This window comes from Lemur catta, chromosome 5, assembly GCF_020740605.2.
Source record: "Lemur catta isolate mLemCat1 chromosome 5, mLemCat1.pri, whole genome shotgun sequence".
In the NCBI taxonomy this organism is placed as follows: Eukaryota; Metazoa; Chordata; class Mammalia; order Primates; family Lemuridae; genus Lemur; species Lemur catta.
Genome location: NC_059132.1, coordinates 30,884,648 through 30,901,060, shown reverse-complemented (window position 1 = coordinate 30,901,060; position 16,413 = coordinate 30,884,648). Strand labels below are relative to the sequence as shown.

The window sequence follows — 16,413 nt, the reverse complement described above, 5'->3', positions numbered from 1 at the left end:
TTTCTAAAGGCAAGGCCTGCAGAGCTTAGGAAGCCCATGATGGTGGCGTGGGAGGAGAGGGAAGGGCTTGATAGTCTGAGGGGTGATCCGAAAAGATGCCCTGAAGACGTGGTTACTCGGTGAATGGCTGCTGGGTGCAGAGGCCCCTTGTGAGAGGGTTCCTCTCAGGGGCTGGGAGGAGGCCAGTAGGCCTGGGGAGGCTGGTAGGACCTCACTATCAGCCATTATGGTATTTAGTGTTCACAACCAGCATTAAAAGCCATTGTGGGCCACCGTAAGAGAAGTCATTGAAGTTTTTTGTGGGGAGGATGTCCGGGGGTGACAGGAGAGAGATGGTGAGGTTTAACAGAATATGGGCCAACGCATTTTTCAAGGGAAAGATAAAAATGCCACCTCCTCCGAGGAGCCTTCTCTGATTTCTCAGCCTTTGATCTATGGCAATTTCTCCCTCCCTCTCTGGCTTGGTAACCTAGGCAGAGAAACTCAAGCCTCCGGGGAGTAAGATCTGCCCTTTCCCTTCCTGCTATTGAAGTGCCCCGCGGCTTAAGACGAGGGCCTACGCCTCCCCGAGCCTCAGTTTCCCCAGCTGTGCAGAAGCAGGTTGTCTCGCAGGGCCCGCCCAGCGCTAACGCAACGTGATTCTCTCCGGCAGGAGCGGGGGGCTGCCCGCATTGCTGCGCAGGCAGCCGGCCGCTGGCTGGGGCACCGCCACCCGGCTGCGGGCGCCCTCCTCCGGGCCGGGGGCTGCGGGAGCGGGACGCGGCGCCAGACGCCGCGCAGGAAAGCGGGAGCGCGACCCCCGGCCCGCTCGGGCGCCGCGCGGCCCCGCCCCCGCAGCCAGCGGCCCTGCGGCAGCCGGGGGCTCGGGCTCCGCCTTCCGCCTCCCGCCGGCCTCGCTCCCGCCTCCCCCCTCCCTCGCTCGCTCGCGCGCTCCCTCCCCCCGGGCCGGCTCGGCTCTGACTCCGCCGCACGCTGCAGCCGCGGCTGGAAGATGGCGGGGAACGACTGCGGCGCGCTGCTGGACGAAGAGCTCTCCTCCTTCTTCCTGAACTATCTCGCTGACACGCAGGTACGGCCCGCCGGGGTCGCGGGCCCGGGGCCAGGGGTGCTGAGCTGCGGGGGCTGCAGCCGCAGCTGCGGAGGCCGGGAGGCAGCGGTGGACGCACTGGGGGATCTGGGGGTTCCAGGCTGCAGAGCCCCCCTTCCGCGCGCCCTGCGATGCGATCCGTTACGGGGGCTGGGAACTGGAGGTCCCCCGGCGCGTGCTGGAGCGCTGGGGGCGCTACGGCCGCTGGGGGGGGTCTCGCTTCGGCCGCTTGGAGTCCGCCCCCCCGCGGGCAGAGCTGTGGGTTACCACGCTTCCTTGGGGAGGTGGAGTCGCGCCAAGGTGTGGGGGACCCTCAGACTGGCGCTGTGTGTTGGAGGAGCGCCCTCGGCGCCCGGCACTTGCTGCCGTACTTTCACGTGGACTTGTGGCCCCGGCACAGGCGCGTGCTCCTGTCCCTGGAGTCCCCTAGTCCTCCAGCCTCTGGTCCCCCGATTGCTGTCGCTGGCCCCCCGCGGCTGCCCACCGGCGCCCGCAGAGCGGAGTTTCCTGCCAGTTGCCGGATAAGGGCTTGGGGGTCTGCGGGGCACGTGGACGTGCGGGCGGAGATAGCGCCTTCCTGGTTTTGCTATCTGGCGGAGCCCCCTGGGAGAAAAGCCGGGCAGGATGGGGGCGGAAGGACTGTCTGGGGGCGCCTGGGTCCCCCTGCGGCGCGCGGCCCCGGCGCGCGCTCCACGATGCAGGGGGAAGGGAATGCGAGGCGGCGTCCGGGCTCAGGCTGAGCCTGGGAGCCCCACTGGCGACACGCGCGTGACAGGAGAGGGTGCTTTGGTGTGCCGGGCGGCGGAGGGGGGGGGGCGCCGAGGAAGCTGGTGGCTTGGAGACCGGGAGAGTGGAGCTGCTGGGACAAACAGCTACCGAAAACGTCTGCAACAAGGCGTGCGCGCCCCCCACCCCTTCCCCCATTTCCCCCACCCCATGCCTGTTGCAAGCATAAAGTTTGGCTCCAGAGTTAGGGCTTTTTCTCCAGGCGCCCGGCTGCGGGTCTCCGGGGGGCCGGGGATGCGGCGGAACCTGGAAGGCGACCCCGGATGCTGGGGCACGCCTGGGCGCGGAGAGGGGCCGCCGGGCGGAACCGGGCGCGGCTCACGGGGGCTGGTTTGGTACCTGGAGTGGGAGCGCTGGTGCCGGCCCGTTTTGCATAACACTGGAAGGGAGGGGGAAGGCGAGGGGGGGCGGGAGGTGGGAGGAGAGAGAGGGAAACTTTGCTTCTTGTTATAATCTGCCAGTCTTTGGGCGGCAGCAGCTGTCATGGGACCGGGTGGGCGGGGAGAGGCTTGCAAGCTGACTCCTTGCGGTGAAACGCGACTTGGAGGGGACGCAGCAGCCGCGACGTTCATCTCGGGCGGACTCCGGGTGGCGACTTCGGGCTGGCGGCTGGGACGGCGCGGCGTGGCGGGGTGTCGCCGAGAGGAAGCCCGCCACGCGCGGGGGAGGGCCGGCCCTGGCCCCCAGCGAACGCCGCTGCGTCGGGGAGCCGCGGGTCGCGTGGTCGGTGGCAGGCGCGCTCGGGTGGGTTTGTGGTAGAGGCCGAAGGGGCTGGTGGCGTGTGCTTGCGCTTCTCGAGGTCTGGGGGGAGTGTGATCAGCCGGTTGTGCGCGCGGGTGTATGTGTGTGCACACGCCGCGCGCGCCGGGCGCGTACCTTTACCTCTGACGAAACTGCGGTGGAGCACCCGCCGCTGTCGCCGGGTTCCGTCACACGCCCCGCGCCGGTGTCTGCGCCGAAGGCGGGTCCCAGCCTCTGTAGCTCCGGAGCCGTCAGCCTGGGGCTGGAGGGACTGGATCGGGGGTGGGGATGGAGAGGGCAGAGTTGCTCCTGGGAAGATACTGTTCCTTGATATTGTCCTGATCAATTGCCTGGGGGCGTCTCCAAATCTCTTGACTTAAGACTCGGAGAGGGAGGCCTGAAAGAGCCGGAGACTCGTTCAGAAACCCGATGGCAAGAAAAGCCTTACCCTCGTTTTAACTCTTCTTCAGTGTTTGACTCAACAATAATTATTGGCCCCTTTAGCCTAGCCAGCAGGGATATTTCACCCAAGGAAACTAACAAATTTGGCAATCAGATGTCAGTAGGATCAGTGCAGTGAAAGTTAATCTGGGACATTTGCTTTTTTTATGTAACCACGTGACAGGCCGAGGATCTTCTGGTGATCTTGGCCAGCCCAACTTGGGAAGTGTAATTGATAGGACGAGCTTTGCAGCCGCCCCTAGAAGGCTCATGGGGCCCAGCCAGAAGGGGACCTGGGCGGGCCATTGTGCGCCGCCTCATTTTACAGTTGGGGAAAGAGGCCGTGAGGGGTGAGCGGCTTGTACGGGACCACGCAGCCAGAGGGTGACAGAGCCACCCAGGGCTCCTGACTCCAGGTCCTGTGTGTTACCTCGAAATAGCACTGGACTTGGAGTCAGAAGGCCTGAGTGGAGTCACCTTCCCCACTCTCTGGCTGGGTGACCCCGCAGCAAACCATTTTAACTCTCACAGCCGCATTTCCTCCATCTGTCAAATGGGGCTGGTGGCGCCGGCAGGAGCATCCAGTGGCTTGGTGGTAGGGGTGAGCAGTGTTTGCATGTGAGCTGTCTGGTTGTTCCTGTGACCCCTCTCCTCCCCTTGCCCTTCCCTGACCCTCCTCTCCTCCATTTCTCCCTTTGTGAGCTTTGGGAGAAAGTGGATAAAATGGTAATTCATTGTCTTTGTCCAGAAGATTTTTGTTGTGTTCAGTGGCTAATCCAGGGTTAGATTAGGAGGACTTCTGTTTGGGAGACTTAACTTTTACCCACTGGGACCAAAGTACAGAAATTTAGCAGAACAAGGATTATGAAAGTTTCTTGGAAAGGTTTGGGTCATATATCCCAAAGGACTTTGGGTGGTTTCACCTTTGCTCAGGCTGTGCCTTGCCTGGAGTGCCCCCCCACTCCCCCCATCCTGCATGGCCTTCTCTAGCAGCCTCCCAGCCCAGCTTGCCCTGCTTTCTCTCTCCTGGTTTTCTTCGTCTGTGTTATACAACCAAGCACTTTATGTGTGAGTCCAGTGTCCAGTAAGATTCTAGAGCTAGAGTTGTGCCTTTTATCTCTCTGTGCCCACATGGCACCTGTCAGTGTTCCTTTGCTCAGCTCTTGGCTAGGCACATGGATTACAGACAGGGGTACAGCTGGGCCCTGCCAAGCAGAAGCTCCCAGGCTGGCAGGGGAGACAGCTGGGCAGCGAGTGTGGGGACAGTGGAATGCAGGGGCCTGCAGCTGTGGGCAAAAGCTGAGGGCTCTGGAGGCCACACAAGTAAGCCCACACTAAATATGGGCCGTTTGAAGTCGCTTGGGACATCAGTCATAGATGCCCAAAATGTCAGAGTTGGCAGGGACTTTAGAAATCACCTGTTCCAACCCGTTATCACTTAAAAATATTTAATTATAGAATTGTTAGAAAATACTACCAAGCATAAAGAGAAAAATTACAAGTATGTAACATGACCCAAAGATAACCACTATTAATTCTCATATATATTTCCAAATTTTTTTCTTTCCTATTCATGTAGATCTCATCTTTTTTGCAAAAATGGAGTCATTCTGAATGTATTAATTTACAACTTGGAATCACACTGTTTTGTGACTTAATTTTTCTCCTCCAAACCAAGATGCTGTGAACATCTTTTCAATCAATAAATATTCTATGTAATATCTTAGTGGTTATGTAGTATTTCATTGAGAGTTTAACCAAAATGTATTTAATCAATCCTTTATTGTTACTCATGTAAGTTGTTTTTTTTTTTGCTATTGTAAGTAATGCTAAAATGGATATCTTTGTGTATATGTCTTTTTTCTTTCCTTTAAATTCCTAGAAATGAAATTACTTCATCAAAGGGATTGTACAGATGTTTGGTAAACCCATTCCTGGATTGCCTTCTAGAAAGATTGTACTAATTTATACACCAGCATTGTGCCGGAATGGTTGGTTGCCCACGTCCAGATAACTCTTGGTATTTTCATTGTTTTTCATTTTTACCAGTCTGTTCAATAAATTCTGTCATTCTTACTGTTTAATGTGCATTTCTTTGATTACTTGTGATGCTGAACTTTTTCCCATATGATCATGGGCCATTTGTTATGTGAAATATGGTGTTGGTGAACTTGACCCATTTGCAATAGATATCCTGTCCCCTCATTGTTCTAAAGCTGGAACTGAGCATCCTGCCACATGGAAAATTGGGAAAAGGGCTTGAAGTCTTAGTGTTCACTTCTTAGGTGTGGAATATTGCTGCCTCTACAGCCCTTGAGGCCAGGGCCAACTTCTTTTCCAATAGGAGCAGGGTACATTTGTCCTTTGCTGAGTGCACTTGTCTACCTTTTCATCTCTGTGAGACCAGGGAGAATAACTTCTTCACCTGAGCCCCGAAGGGCCGTGTTCACCGGAGACCTGGGCTCCACTTTCACTGGGGCTCCCTGGCTGGTGCTAGTGATTGGGATGCCTGTGAAACCCAGGAAAGGTAATGGCCCAGCAGCTGGGCCCTGGGGGCTCATATTTCCCCTTTACCTTGGGGCCCTCTTCTCCCCAGCAGGTGCAGGCCAGCCAGAAGTGCCACTCTGCCACAATGTGAGTCACTCTTTTCCTTGTCTCTCTGAAAATAGTAGAAAGAATACTGGCCTGAGTCAGAAGCAGCCTTGCAAATGGGGGCTCAGGCCTGGCAGTGCATTGCAAGAGCATTGCAGTGTTCACAGCTCCTGTCTCCTTCATCATTGTCATCACCAGCAATATTTACTGAGCGTCCTCTAGTTCCCATGCACTCTTCTGAGCCTTTTATTTGCGCTATTACATTTCATTCTCACAAAGATTCTGCAAAGTGTAGGTGCTATTTTACAGTTGTACAGATCTTACAGTTTCAGAAAACTTACTGACTTGCTAAAGACTACATTACCTACGTTACCTTTGAGTGAGCGGAAGATCCATGATTAGTGGGCAACATTCCCAGACCGCTTGACTCCAAGCTCCTTGAAGACAGGAATACTCTCTGTTTCCGTTCATCATTGTTTTTTTTAATACCTTGTACACCAAGAGCAAATGGAGGCACATTGTATAGAGAGAATTACAGAATGCTAGACGGAAGCAAAGTCCCTTTGCTTCTCTAAGTTGCTTCTCTAGGCCTCAGTCTCTCAATCCCAGGGTTGGGAATGAAATATACCATGGATGTAAGATGAACATTGACCTGCTGCTCATAAAACTTGGAAATTGCCTCTTTGAAGCACTTTAGAAGGACAGGATTAAGTATAAAGCTAATTTTCATGCATGCCATCTTTTTTTTACATAAAAAAGAGAAGAGTAATTCTTATTATGTGAGGGTGAAGGGAACCTGATTGAAGTCATTTGGAAGAGAATGAGCAGGGTCAGTTCCTATCTGTCCTACTCCGAGGTAGTCAAGTGCCTCATATCCGTCCCATGCATACTCAGTCGTTGCAGAATCAATTGGATTGCATTGGCCTTTCTCTTCCTCTCGCCTTCCTCCAGCCTAGGGCCTCGCCCATTCACAACGGGATTCCTGAAGTTGCTACCAAACAGATCTTTGCCATACCAGGCTTTGTCTTCTCCCATTTGTCCTTGGCCCCGTTGGCAGATCAGTCCTTTTACAGTGCATGTCTGATGTCACTCCCTTGCTTACACATCTGCCATGCCTCCTCAATACTTTTTCTTAAAATACTTTATTTTTTTAGAGCAGATTTGAGTTCACAGCACAATTGAGAGGAAGGTACAGACATTTCCCATATGCCCTGCCCCCAACATGCACAGCCTCCCCCATTATCCGTATTCCCCACCAGAGTGGTAGATTTGTTACAATTGATGAACCCACACTGACACTCCATTATCACCCAGAGTCCACATTTACATTAGGGTTCACTGCTGGTGTTGTGCATCCTAGGGGTTTAGACACGTGTGGTGACATGCATCCAGCACTGCAGCGTCATGCAGAGTGGTTTCACTGCCCTAAAAACCCTCTGCTCTACCTATTCATTTCTCCCTCCCTTACTCCCGGAAACCACTGATCTTTTTACAGACTCAATAGTTTTGCCTTTTATAGAATGTCATGTAGTTGGAATCATACAGTATGTAGCCTCTTCAGGTTGTTTTTTTTTTTGTTTTTTTTTTTTCACTTAGTAATATGTATTTAAGTTTCCTCCATGTCTTTTCATAGCTTGGTATCTCAGCTCCCCAGTACTGTTAAATTAAAGCCTAAAGTCTAACCTGATGTCCGAGGAAGTTGGAGAGTTAGACCCCTGACTTTATCCTGAGTTGTCTAAAGCAGACAGTCCCTTTGGGGTCCTGGCCTTCCCCATTATAGGCCCTGAATTTTCCTCCTTGGGCTTGGGCTCCTGCTGTTTTTTTCTGTGTCTCCTGTCATCGGTGATGCCTTCTCTCACCTGCAGGCCAGCTGCCCCGTCCCCTGTGTGGAGTATGCAGGCCTGGCAGAGGACTCACTCTGGAATCCCCTTACTGGCTTTGAGCCCTGGTTCTGCTTTCCCGGCCGAGGCCTCCGGCGGGTCACATGACCTATCTGAGCTTCCATTTCCGCATGTGGGAAAACAATCATAAACCGGACTGCCCATATCAGAGTCCTGTGAAGAGTCAATCAAAATCTAATGACAGCATGGATTTAAAGCCCGTAACACAGGCTTGGCGTAGAACAAGCACCAAATCATAGATATATCTCTTCTCAGATCACGTGTTAGTTAGGGAATCACTCCTGAATGTTAAACTCCACAAGGGCAAGGATTTTTGTTTCATTGACCATTTTTTTCCCCCACAATGAACAGATCCGTGCCTGGAACATAGGAGACATTTAATAAATCCTCCTGAGTGAATGGATATGCTGGACCGTGAGCCTCTGCAGGGCAGACACTGCTGCTCCTTTTATATCCTCAGTCCATGTGTTCCTGAGGAGGGATGGACTAATAAGTGCTCATAGAATGAACGGGGATGTTCTCTCCCCACCTCCATCCCTGCCATTCATATGTATTCCTAGCCCACCAGGAGTTCAAGCCCCTGCTTGAAAGCCTGTCCTCTCCAGAAAGCCTTGTAAGCTACTGGTCTTCTGCCTCTACCTCCCTCGTGGCACGTGCCACTTACTGCCACATGGTCTCTGTGTGTGCTTGTGTCCCTACTACTGGACTGAAAGCTCTGGGAGGACAAGAAGGAATTATTTTTATCCTGGACTAGCATGTGGTTACCCATTAAGTAGAAGAGTTTTTGGGCAAGGGAATTTTTTTGTGTGTTTAGGTGTCAGGTTCTCTGAAAAGAACTTTGTATTTTAGACATTTTACCCTAGGATGTAGACAGTGGTGAGAACAGTCCAGTGAACCCCCTGCCCCTGTCACCCAGTTTCCACTGTGGCCGACCTGTGGCCGTTCTAGTTCCATCGAGCTGCGCAATACATCATTTTGTCCCTGAGTATTTCAGTGTGTATCTGCAGGGAGACTTAGGAGTACTGTTGTGTGGGTTTCTCCAACAACCCTGTGAGGTTGGGTCAGTTTTCCCCATTTTGTAAGTGATAAAATTGAGGTGCAGGGAGGTTAGGTCAGTGGCCCAGGGTCTCCCACCTAGTGAATGGCTGACCTGGGATTTGAACCTTGGATGTGAGAGGCTCCCTCTCCTGCCAGGCTTGGAAGAGCCCTTGGAGAGCATCAGGTCTACCTTGCCTTTTCCAGAAGAGGGGACACAGGTGCAGGAGGAGAAGCCACATAGCTGGAGGAGGTCCAGGTCCCTGGCTCCCCTACCAGTTCTTTTCCAGTGTCAGGGCTTGGCTCTGGGGGAAGGACAAGGTGGGTTTTCCTCTGAGAGTCACCGTGGCCCAGGGTGGCTGGGCTTTGGGTGGCTGTGGGGCCCTGGGCAAGATCCACCATCACCCCTGGACAGGCTGCATTTTCTTCCTAAATGCCAAAGGTCCCACCTGCACCCCTTGCTGTTGCCTATTGGGTTTCTCATTAGATGCTCAGGACCACCCAGTGCGGGACACGAGGGCTGAGGGTCAGCAGCCTGTGTCCACAGAGCTCAGAGAGCAGGGCCTGGACTGAGGTCACGCAGCTGGGCTGGGCATAGCGGCTACAGGTTCATGGTGGCAGCTGGAGTTGCCACCCAAATCTAGAGTAGGAGACCAGAGAGACTTTTACAAATGGGAGGAGAAAGTCATTGATTAATTATCCCCCAAGACCTGTAATTACTTCTTGGTGTTTTAGGTAAGAAAACAAACATTTGCCCTAATAGTTTGTTTAGGTGGCTGAGAGAGCTTTGAATTCTAGGATTGGGCTTTGCTTGGGCCGAGCCCTGTGGCCTTGGCCGAGAATTTGTTTGTGCCTTGGGTTTTTCATCTAGGAAGTTGGGCTGATGGTAGCACATACTTTAAAGGGTTTTAGTAAAGACGAATTGGAGCAATGCCTGTAAAGTGTTTAGAAATGCTCAGTTAGTATTACAGTAGCCCTGTTAATATTAAAAGAGACAAAACACACACCCTACTATTCATCTTCCCTGAGCGCTTGGTTCTTGAGCCTGCTGAGGCCCTGAGCTTCCTCTTTGGAGTATTTTGTTTTCCTTCCCCCTGTACTTCTTGGGGAGCAGAAGAGGAATCCCTTCCAGCCTTAGCAAGTGTTGCAGTACTGACTTAGGAAACCAAATCCAGGTGGATGCCACTTGAAGAGAGGAGAAGAAATATCAGATTGTGGTTAAGGGCTTTGGGCTTTGGAGTTTAACCACCTAAGGTTCAAATCAGGGCTCTACCACTTACTAGCTGTGTGACCTTGAGCAAGTATCTTAATCTGTCCCACCCCAGTTACAAAATTGGGGGTAATCATAGTGTAACTAGAGAGGATAAATAAGGCTTGCAGGATTGCTTGACATATAGCAAGCGCTCAGTAAATCGTAGTCATTATGATGTTGATGGCAATGACAATAATGTAAAATATAAACCGTAAATGTCCACTTGAGCTTTCCCAGAGTTGGGAGTGCCTCAGAGACCATTTTGCTTGATACCCTTACCTTGAAGTGAGGAAACAGACTGGGAGCAGCCCAGGGGATGCCTTCAGGTCACTCAGCAGAGGCAGGACAGGACCCTCGGCTGCCGTCTGCTCCGCCAGGGCTGGCTCTGTGGAGCAGGGATTCAACTGTCTGGGATCCACTGTCTGGGAACTCAGCCGGGCGAGCCCTGCTTGGCTGAGATGGATGCTCCCCGATAGCTCTGCAGCCGTATTTTTTCCTTGTGATTGCCTGGCAGAACACAGTCATTTAGCAGAGGGAGAGCGAGAAGACGTTAGAAACCAGCCAGGCCCCGAGCAATTGCAGCAGCCGGCCCACGAGTTGCTCCCTGATGTTGCCATGGCAAACAGCCTTGGCAACGTGGCTGCTCACGCCTTTATTTCTGGTCTCAGGCTCCTCGTAGGGAAGTGTGGTACCTGGAACATCGGGGAAGGCCCTGCCCCTAGCTCCTTGGCACTGAGGGTGACCTGGCTTTCATGCTGCTAGTGATCCCAGATCACAGCAGCCCCTGCTCAAAACACCTGCAGGACCTGCAGAAGCAGGCTCTTGGGTTTGGCATTCAAGGCCCAACCTGCCCATCCATCCAACAGTCCATCTGTTCATTGACCCCTATGTATGTGGCCATGCCTCACTGTTCCCACTGCTGCAAGAGCAGAATATTCTGAACATGAACCCTGGTGTTAGGGCTTCCCCGTCTGGCCTCATCTTCAACCACGTCGTTTAACAGTAATGATGATGATGATGATAACAGTTAACAACCACTAGCCCTTTCAGGAAATTACTCTGCTAGGCCCTGCACTATGTTCTTCACATATAATCACATTTAAACCTCGGAGGAACCCCATGAAGCAATCCCCACTGGTATCCCCATTTTACAACTGGGTGGACCTAGATTGATCCAGAGTTGTGGTGCTCCTGCCGGTCTGCAGTCCCTCCCCTGCACCAGGTGGTAATGCAGGTGATCGCTCTGTGGAGTCTGTTCCTCCTCCTCGCCCCTCCCCATCTCCAGCTGCTTCCTTCAAGGCCCAGCCCAGGTGCCCCCTTCTCTCACCCCCTCTCAGAACTGCCCCCTTTTTGCTCTGCAGTCCCACAGTCTGGGTGGGGGACAGACTGGGGAAACTGGCTAAGGAGAGCTTGGAGCATCCAGGTGAGGGGCTTGGACTTGACAGGCAGTGGGGAGTCAGCAAAGGATTTCACTATCATCATTATTATTATTAATAACAGTAATCATGTATAATAGCCGACACTTAGAGACTACTTGGTACGTACCAGATACTAAGCCAGGACCTTTAGGTGCATTATCTTGTTTGGTCCTCAACTACTCAGTGAGGTTGGTACTATGACACATGAGAAAACTGAGAATTAGAGTTCAGTGACTCTCCCCAAGTGCCCTGGCTAGGAAGTGGCAGGGCTGGGATTTGAACCTAGGTCTGCCTGGCTTCAGAGCACATGGTGCTGCCCCCTGCAGTGTGGCTGGTCTGGCTGAGCACAGAGAAAGGACGGGAATGGGGTGAAGGGTCTGTGGTGCAGCCCAGGTGGGCGGTAGGGCCTGCGCCCAGCCTCATCGGTGGGGTGGGTGGAAGTTGCTAGATACGGGAGAGAAGGCACAGAGTGCAGGGGGCTCCGAGTGGTGCCCTCCCAGCCGAGGAGGGGGTGCAGAGGAGGATTTGTATGGGGAAGACATCCATTTATTCAGGGCCCACTGCGTGCCAGTTCTGTCTCCTCCCCTGGCCTTCCCTGGAGTCTGGTTAAATGCAAAACTGTAGCCTCAGCCTATTAAAACTTTAGTTTATGTGTTTACTCGATACTGTTCTCTCTTCTCTACCCAGTCAGGCCTGGAGCTCCCCAAGGAAAGGGACCTCATCAAGGTCCTGAGGGGGTTCACCATCAAATCCCCCAGTGACTTATCACTTCCTGGCACACTGTAGGCCCCCAATCAATGCTTGTTGAGTGACTGAATGAATGAACAAGTGCTGTTTGATTGTTCAGAAAATTCATCTAACATTTGCCTGGCCCCAGAGGCCCTTCTCTGTGCTGGGTGCTGTGCTAGGATGTGTGGGTGAGGTCAGTCCAGGGGTATTATATCAGTCCCCACCAGGAGCCCACTGCCCTTGTCACCAAGATAAGCCTTACACACAAAGGAATCAAAGGTAAACACTTGTGGAGCCACCATAACCCCGATCAGAATATACCTCCGGTGTGCAGGTCTTTGTGGAATGTTAAGTCACTGTTAGGAATCCAGTCTGTTACAGGGCCCAACCACTCTGGCCCAACTGGGGAGGGGCTCAGAGCTTCAGGAGTCTTGGTATCTGCAGGGAGGTGTCTGGTCAAATGTCCCCACATCCTCCAGGGAGACTAAAACCAGCAACTTGCCCTGGCCTCATGCCCACTGCCCAACCACTCATTCCAGAGGGACTAGGCAGGCTGACCTCCACTCGGGGAAGAAAGGGGAATGAAGAGGAGAGGACTTGGGGACCTGTGACCACAGTATGTAGCCCAAGAGGATTAACTCCATACTGTATGCATCTTCCTTGCTCAGAATCCGCTTGTGTGTCCTACTGGTCACCCTTCCTACTTAGGGCCAATTTGCTCCTAGTTTACACACAGTTCTTACAAGCTGGGCAGTCATGCCCAGGCCTCATGACATTAGAAGCCACAAATCAGCTCTGCTCGAGTGTGCCTGCGTGGGGTGAGAGGTGAGGCCTTACCAGAGGCAGACAGACATGTGGACTGCAGCGCCGAAGGCAGCTGGGGGCCGTTTAGTGAAGGGCCAAGGGTGTCCTGCACACCCCTCTCGCTCCTGAATACATGACTGCATGAAAGTGCAAAGCTAATGGGCGGTGAAGACAGTGGATCATCCCTGAGGAAAGGTATACTCTGTTCCCTGTTCTCTCTTTGAGGAAGCAAGGAAGTGTGAAGTACATTTTGGTATTACCGTCAAACGTAGGAAGTCTCTCAAAAGCCGGAAAAAGTTCTGGCATTCCAAGTTATTTATAAACTTTGCTCATTGTGAGCACACATTATTCCTTGATGATGCCAGATGAATAAGGCGTTAGTCTAGCCATAAAACTTTCTTTGAAAGTTAATTTGGTCTCAGAAAATGAGGTATTGTCTTGCCCATCTCCAAGGCTGCGTGGGGTGGCACAAAGAGCATGCGGTTAGGCAAACGCTGACCGGCCTCAGAAACGGTGTACTCGGTGATGGATGAGAGCCTGGGCTTTAGAGTGAAACTGTTGGTGATTTTTAGTTGTGTGATCTAAGGAGGTAGATAGCTGCCTTGTGCTCTAGTTAGCCAGCTCCCAAGTGGGAGTGATCACGGGACTTACCTCCCGGGCTTGGTGGAACCAAGCAGTGGTTCTCAGCCAGGAGTGCACGTCAGAGTCAACAGTGTAGTTTAAAAAAAAAATCATCATTACACATTTGGGGCTGCCCCAGACCTATTGAGTGAGAGTTTTTGAGAGTAGGCCCTTAAGCTTCTACGTTTTTGAAAAACTTCCTCCGTTGACACCTCTGCTTTGGTACTAAAACATCAGCTGCTATTTGTAGAGTGTCTGTTATTAACTGTCGGTTCCCTTCCCTCTCTGTCTTTCCTGCCTCAGTTCCGAGCACAGGGTAGCATTTGGCGTACAAATGACCAAAGGACGGATGGAAGGCAGCTTTATAATTAATGCCTGTGTGGAGCAGGGGTGGCTTCTTTATCTGCTATTTCCACTTGATCTTCACTGCAGTCTCGTGTCACAGGCAAAAGGAGAGGCGTGTTCCCACGTCGTAGGTGGGCACATGGGGGACAGAGCGTGACTCGATAGGATCCTGCAGCTAATCGGTTTTCGAACGTTTGTCTTTGTCTCTGTATCTGTCCTCCTTGGTCCTGAGCCACACATCTCGTGTGGGACAGCTCATCAAAGGTGGGGGATCAGGATTGCTTTCGGAGGTGAGTGGGTCGGAAGAGGGGGGGAACCTGAGAGGATGCACGTCACCTACAGACCCCAGACCAGTGATCATTTGATGTAGCAGAACCGTTAAAGATCAGAGGGTACTGGTCATGGTCCCAGGCCATGCAGCAGTTTCAGGGTAGCAACAGGACTAGAATCTACTTCTGATGCCCAGTGCCCTGCCCTCCCAGCTGTGTGTGCCGCTCCTACCGCACGGGCAGGCTGTGGCACGAGTGATAACAGAAGTAGTCTCTGAGCTGGCGTAGTGAGAGGCCTTTGCCCTTGCTGTTCCCTCTGCCCGGCATGCTCTTCCCTCACTCCTTCAGGTCCTCTCTGGTGTCATCTCCTCGGAAAGGCCCTCCCCAGCCCTCCTGCCCTGCCTACTGTCTGTCCCCGTACCCTGTTCTCTTTTCTTAAGGCAGGTACCACCCCCGGATGCTTTTGCTTATTAATTTGTTCCTCGTTGTTGCCTGTCACCGCTCTGGGAATGGAAGCTCCACAAGGACTAGATGTTGCCTGACCGATTCCCGCTGTGTCTGTAGGAGCTGGAGTAGGGCCTGGTGCATGCTTGAACTCACTGAATATTTCCTTTTCTGGTTTTTTTTTCCCCCAATTTTTTTATTGTGGCAAAATACACAATAACATGAAATTTACTATCTTTACCCATTTTAAGTGTACAGATCAGTGGTATTAAATACATTCATCTTGTGCAACCATCGCTACCGTCCATCCACCTCCAGCACTCTTTTCATCTTGTAAAACTGAAACTCTGTACCCATGTAAACAACCATCCCGTTCTCCCCTGCCCCAGCCTCTGGCAACCGCCATTCTGCTTTCTGCTCTGTGAGTTTGAGTACTCTAAGTATAGTATGTGTCCTTTTTTCACTGGCTTATTTCACTTAATGTCATCCAGGCTCATCCCTGTTGTGGCATATGTCAGAATTTCATTCCTTTTTAAGGTGGCATAATATTTCATTGTATGTATACGCCACCTTTTGCTTACCCATTCGTTGACGAACACTTGTGTTGCTTCCGCATTCTAGCTGTTGTGAATCATGGTGCTGAGAACGTGGACTCACAGGTATCTCTTGGAGACCCTGCTTTCAGCTCATTCGAGTATACGCCCAGAGCTGGAATTGCTGGATGATATGGTAATTCTGTTTTTAATCTTTTTGAGGAACTGCCACGTAGTTTTCTAAAGTGGCCGTACCATGTTACATTCCTACCAACAGCGCGCAGGGTTCAGTTTTCTCCACACCCTCTCCAGCAGTTATCATTGTCTGGTGTCCTTGGTAGTAGCCATCCCAATGGACCTGAGGTCGTATCTCGTTGCAGTTATGATTTGCGTTTCCCTAACTGAGCGTCTTTTCATGTGCTTACTGGCCATTGGTATATCTTCTTTGGCGAAATGTCTATTCAAGTTACTTGCTCATTTTTTAAATTGGGTGGTTTGGATTTTTATTACTGAGTTTTAGGAGTTCTCTGTATATTCTGGATATTACTCCCTTATCAGATACATGATTTGCAATATTGTCTCTCATTCTATGAGTTGCCTTTTTATTCTGTTGATTGTATCTTTGGAATCACAAAATTTAAAAATTTCATCTAGTCTCATTGTTTCTTTCATTGCCTGTGTCTTTGGTGTCATATCTAAGAAATCGTTGTCACATCCAATGTCATGAAGCTTTTGCCCCACATGTGGATCCTTGAGTGTGGCCTTTGACTGAATCCAAATTTTACAGAACAAATCCTTTTAAGAAATGCATTTGTTTTGTGAAGTTTGGATTTGGTCGAGGGGCCGCACTCGGGGGTCTGGAGGGCCACATGTGGCCTTGAGGCTGCAGGTTCCCCACCCGCTAACATTTAGGTCATTTTGAGTTAATTTTTATACATAGTGTTAGGTAAGAGTTCCACTTCTTTTGCATCACTGAATGTTTCTTGAATGAATGAATGAGTAAATGGGCCAAGCCCTTAAACTTTCCTGACCACTGTGCTGAGCTCACTAACTCTCCCAGCAGCCCCAGGAGAGAAGTGGGATCAGCCCTGCTCTTCTCATGAGAGACCTGAGGCCCAGGGCGTGAGTGCTGGGCCAGGGGTCAGCTCCTTTGCTGACCAAGCCACACAGAGGCCCCCAGGGCCCAGCAGGTAGGCATGACCAGGGCCTTGCCCCAAGAAGTCATGCCCCAGTGCCCCAGTGACCTCACACCACTTTCTCCTCGGGGTTGGGCAACAGCTCCTCCCTGTCCCGTGGGTGTGCGCACCAGCTACCTGCTCTGCAGTGCTCTGGGCCTCCAGCCTTCTCCCACCCTTGCTCTTTGTCCTAGTAGCTGAAGGAGTGGCTGCCTGGCTTGCACTTTCTGGTCCACCCCC

At 52.0% G+C, this 16,413-nt stretch overlaps 1 protein-coding gene and 1 long non-coding RNA gene across 2 annotated transcripts in view; both read left to right on the top strand.

Moving 5' to 3' along the window:
- Positions 1-908: 908 nt before the first annotated feature.
- PPARGC1B (PPARG coactivator 1 beta) overlaps positions 909-16,413 on the top strand; it is a 104,532-nt gene continuing 89,027 nt past the window's right edge. Inside the window, exon 1 of the mRNA XM_045551399.1 lies at positions 909-1,069. Within this exon, the coding sequence (XP_045407355.1) occupies positions 992-1,069 (78 nt within the window). The 5' untranslated portion in view covers positions 909-991. The remainder of the gene's footprint in view (positions 1,070-16,413) is intronic.
- On the top strand, positions 2,377-5,131 carry LOC123638081. Its single transcript, XR_006735157.1, has 2 exons — positions 2,377-2,617; positions 4,635-5,131. It is a non-coding gene; the product is annotated as an uncharacterized LOC123638081 (long non-coding RNA).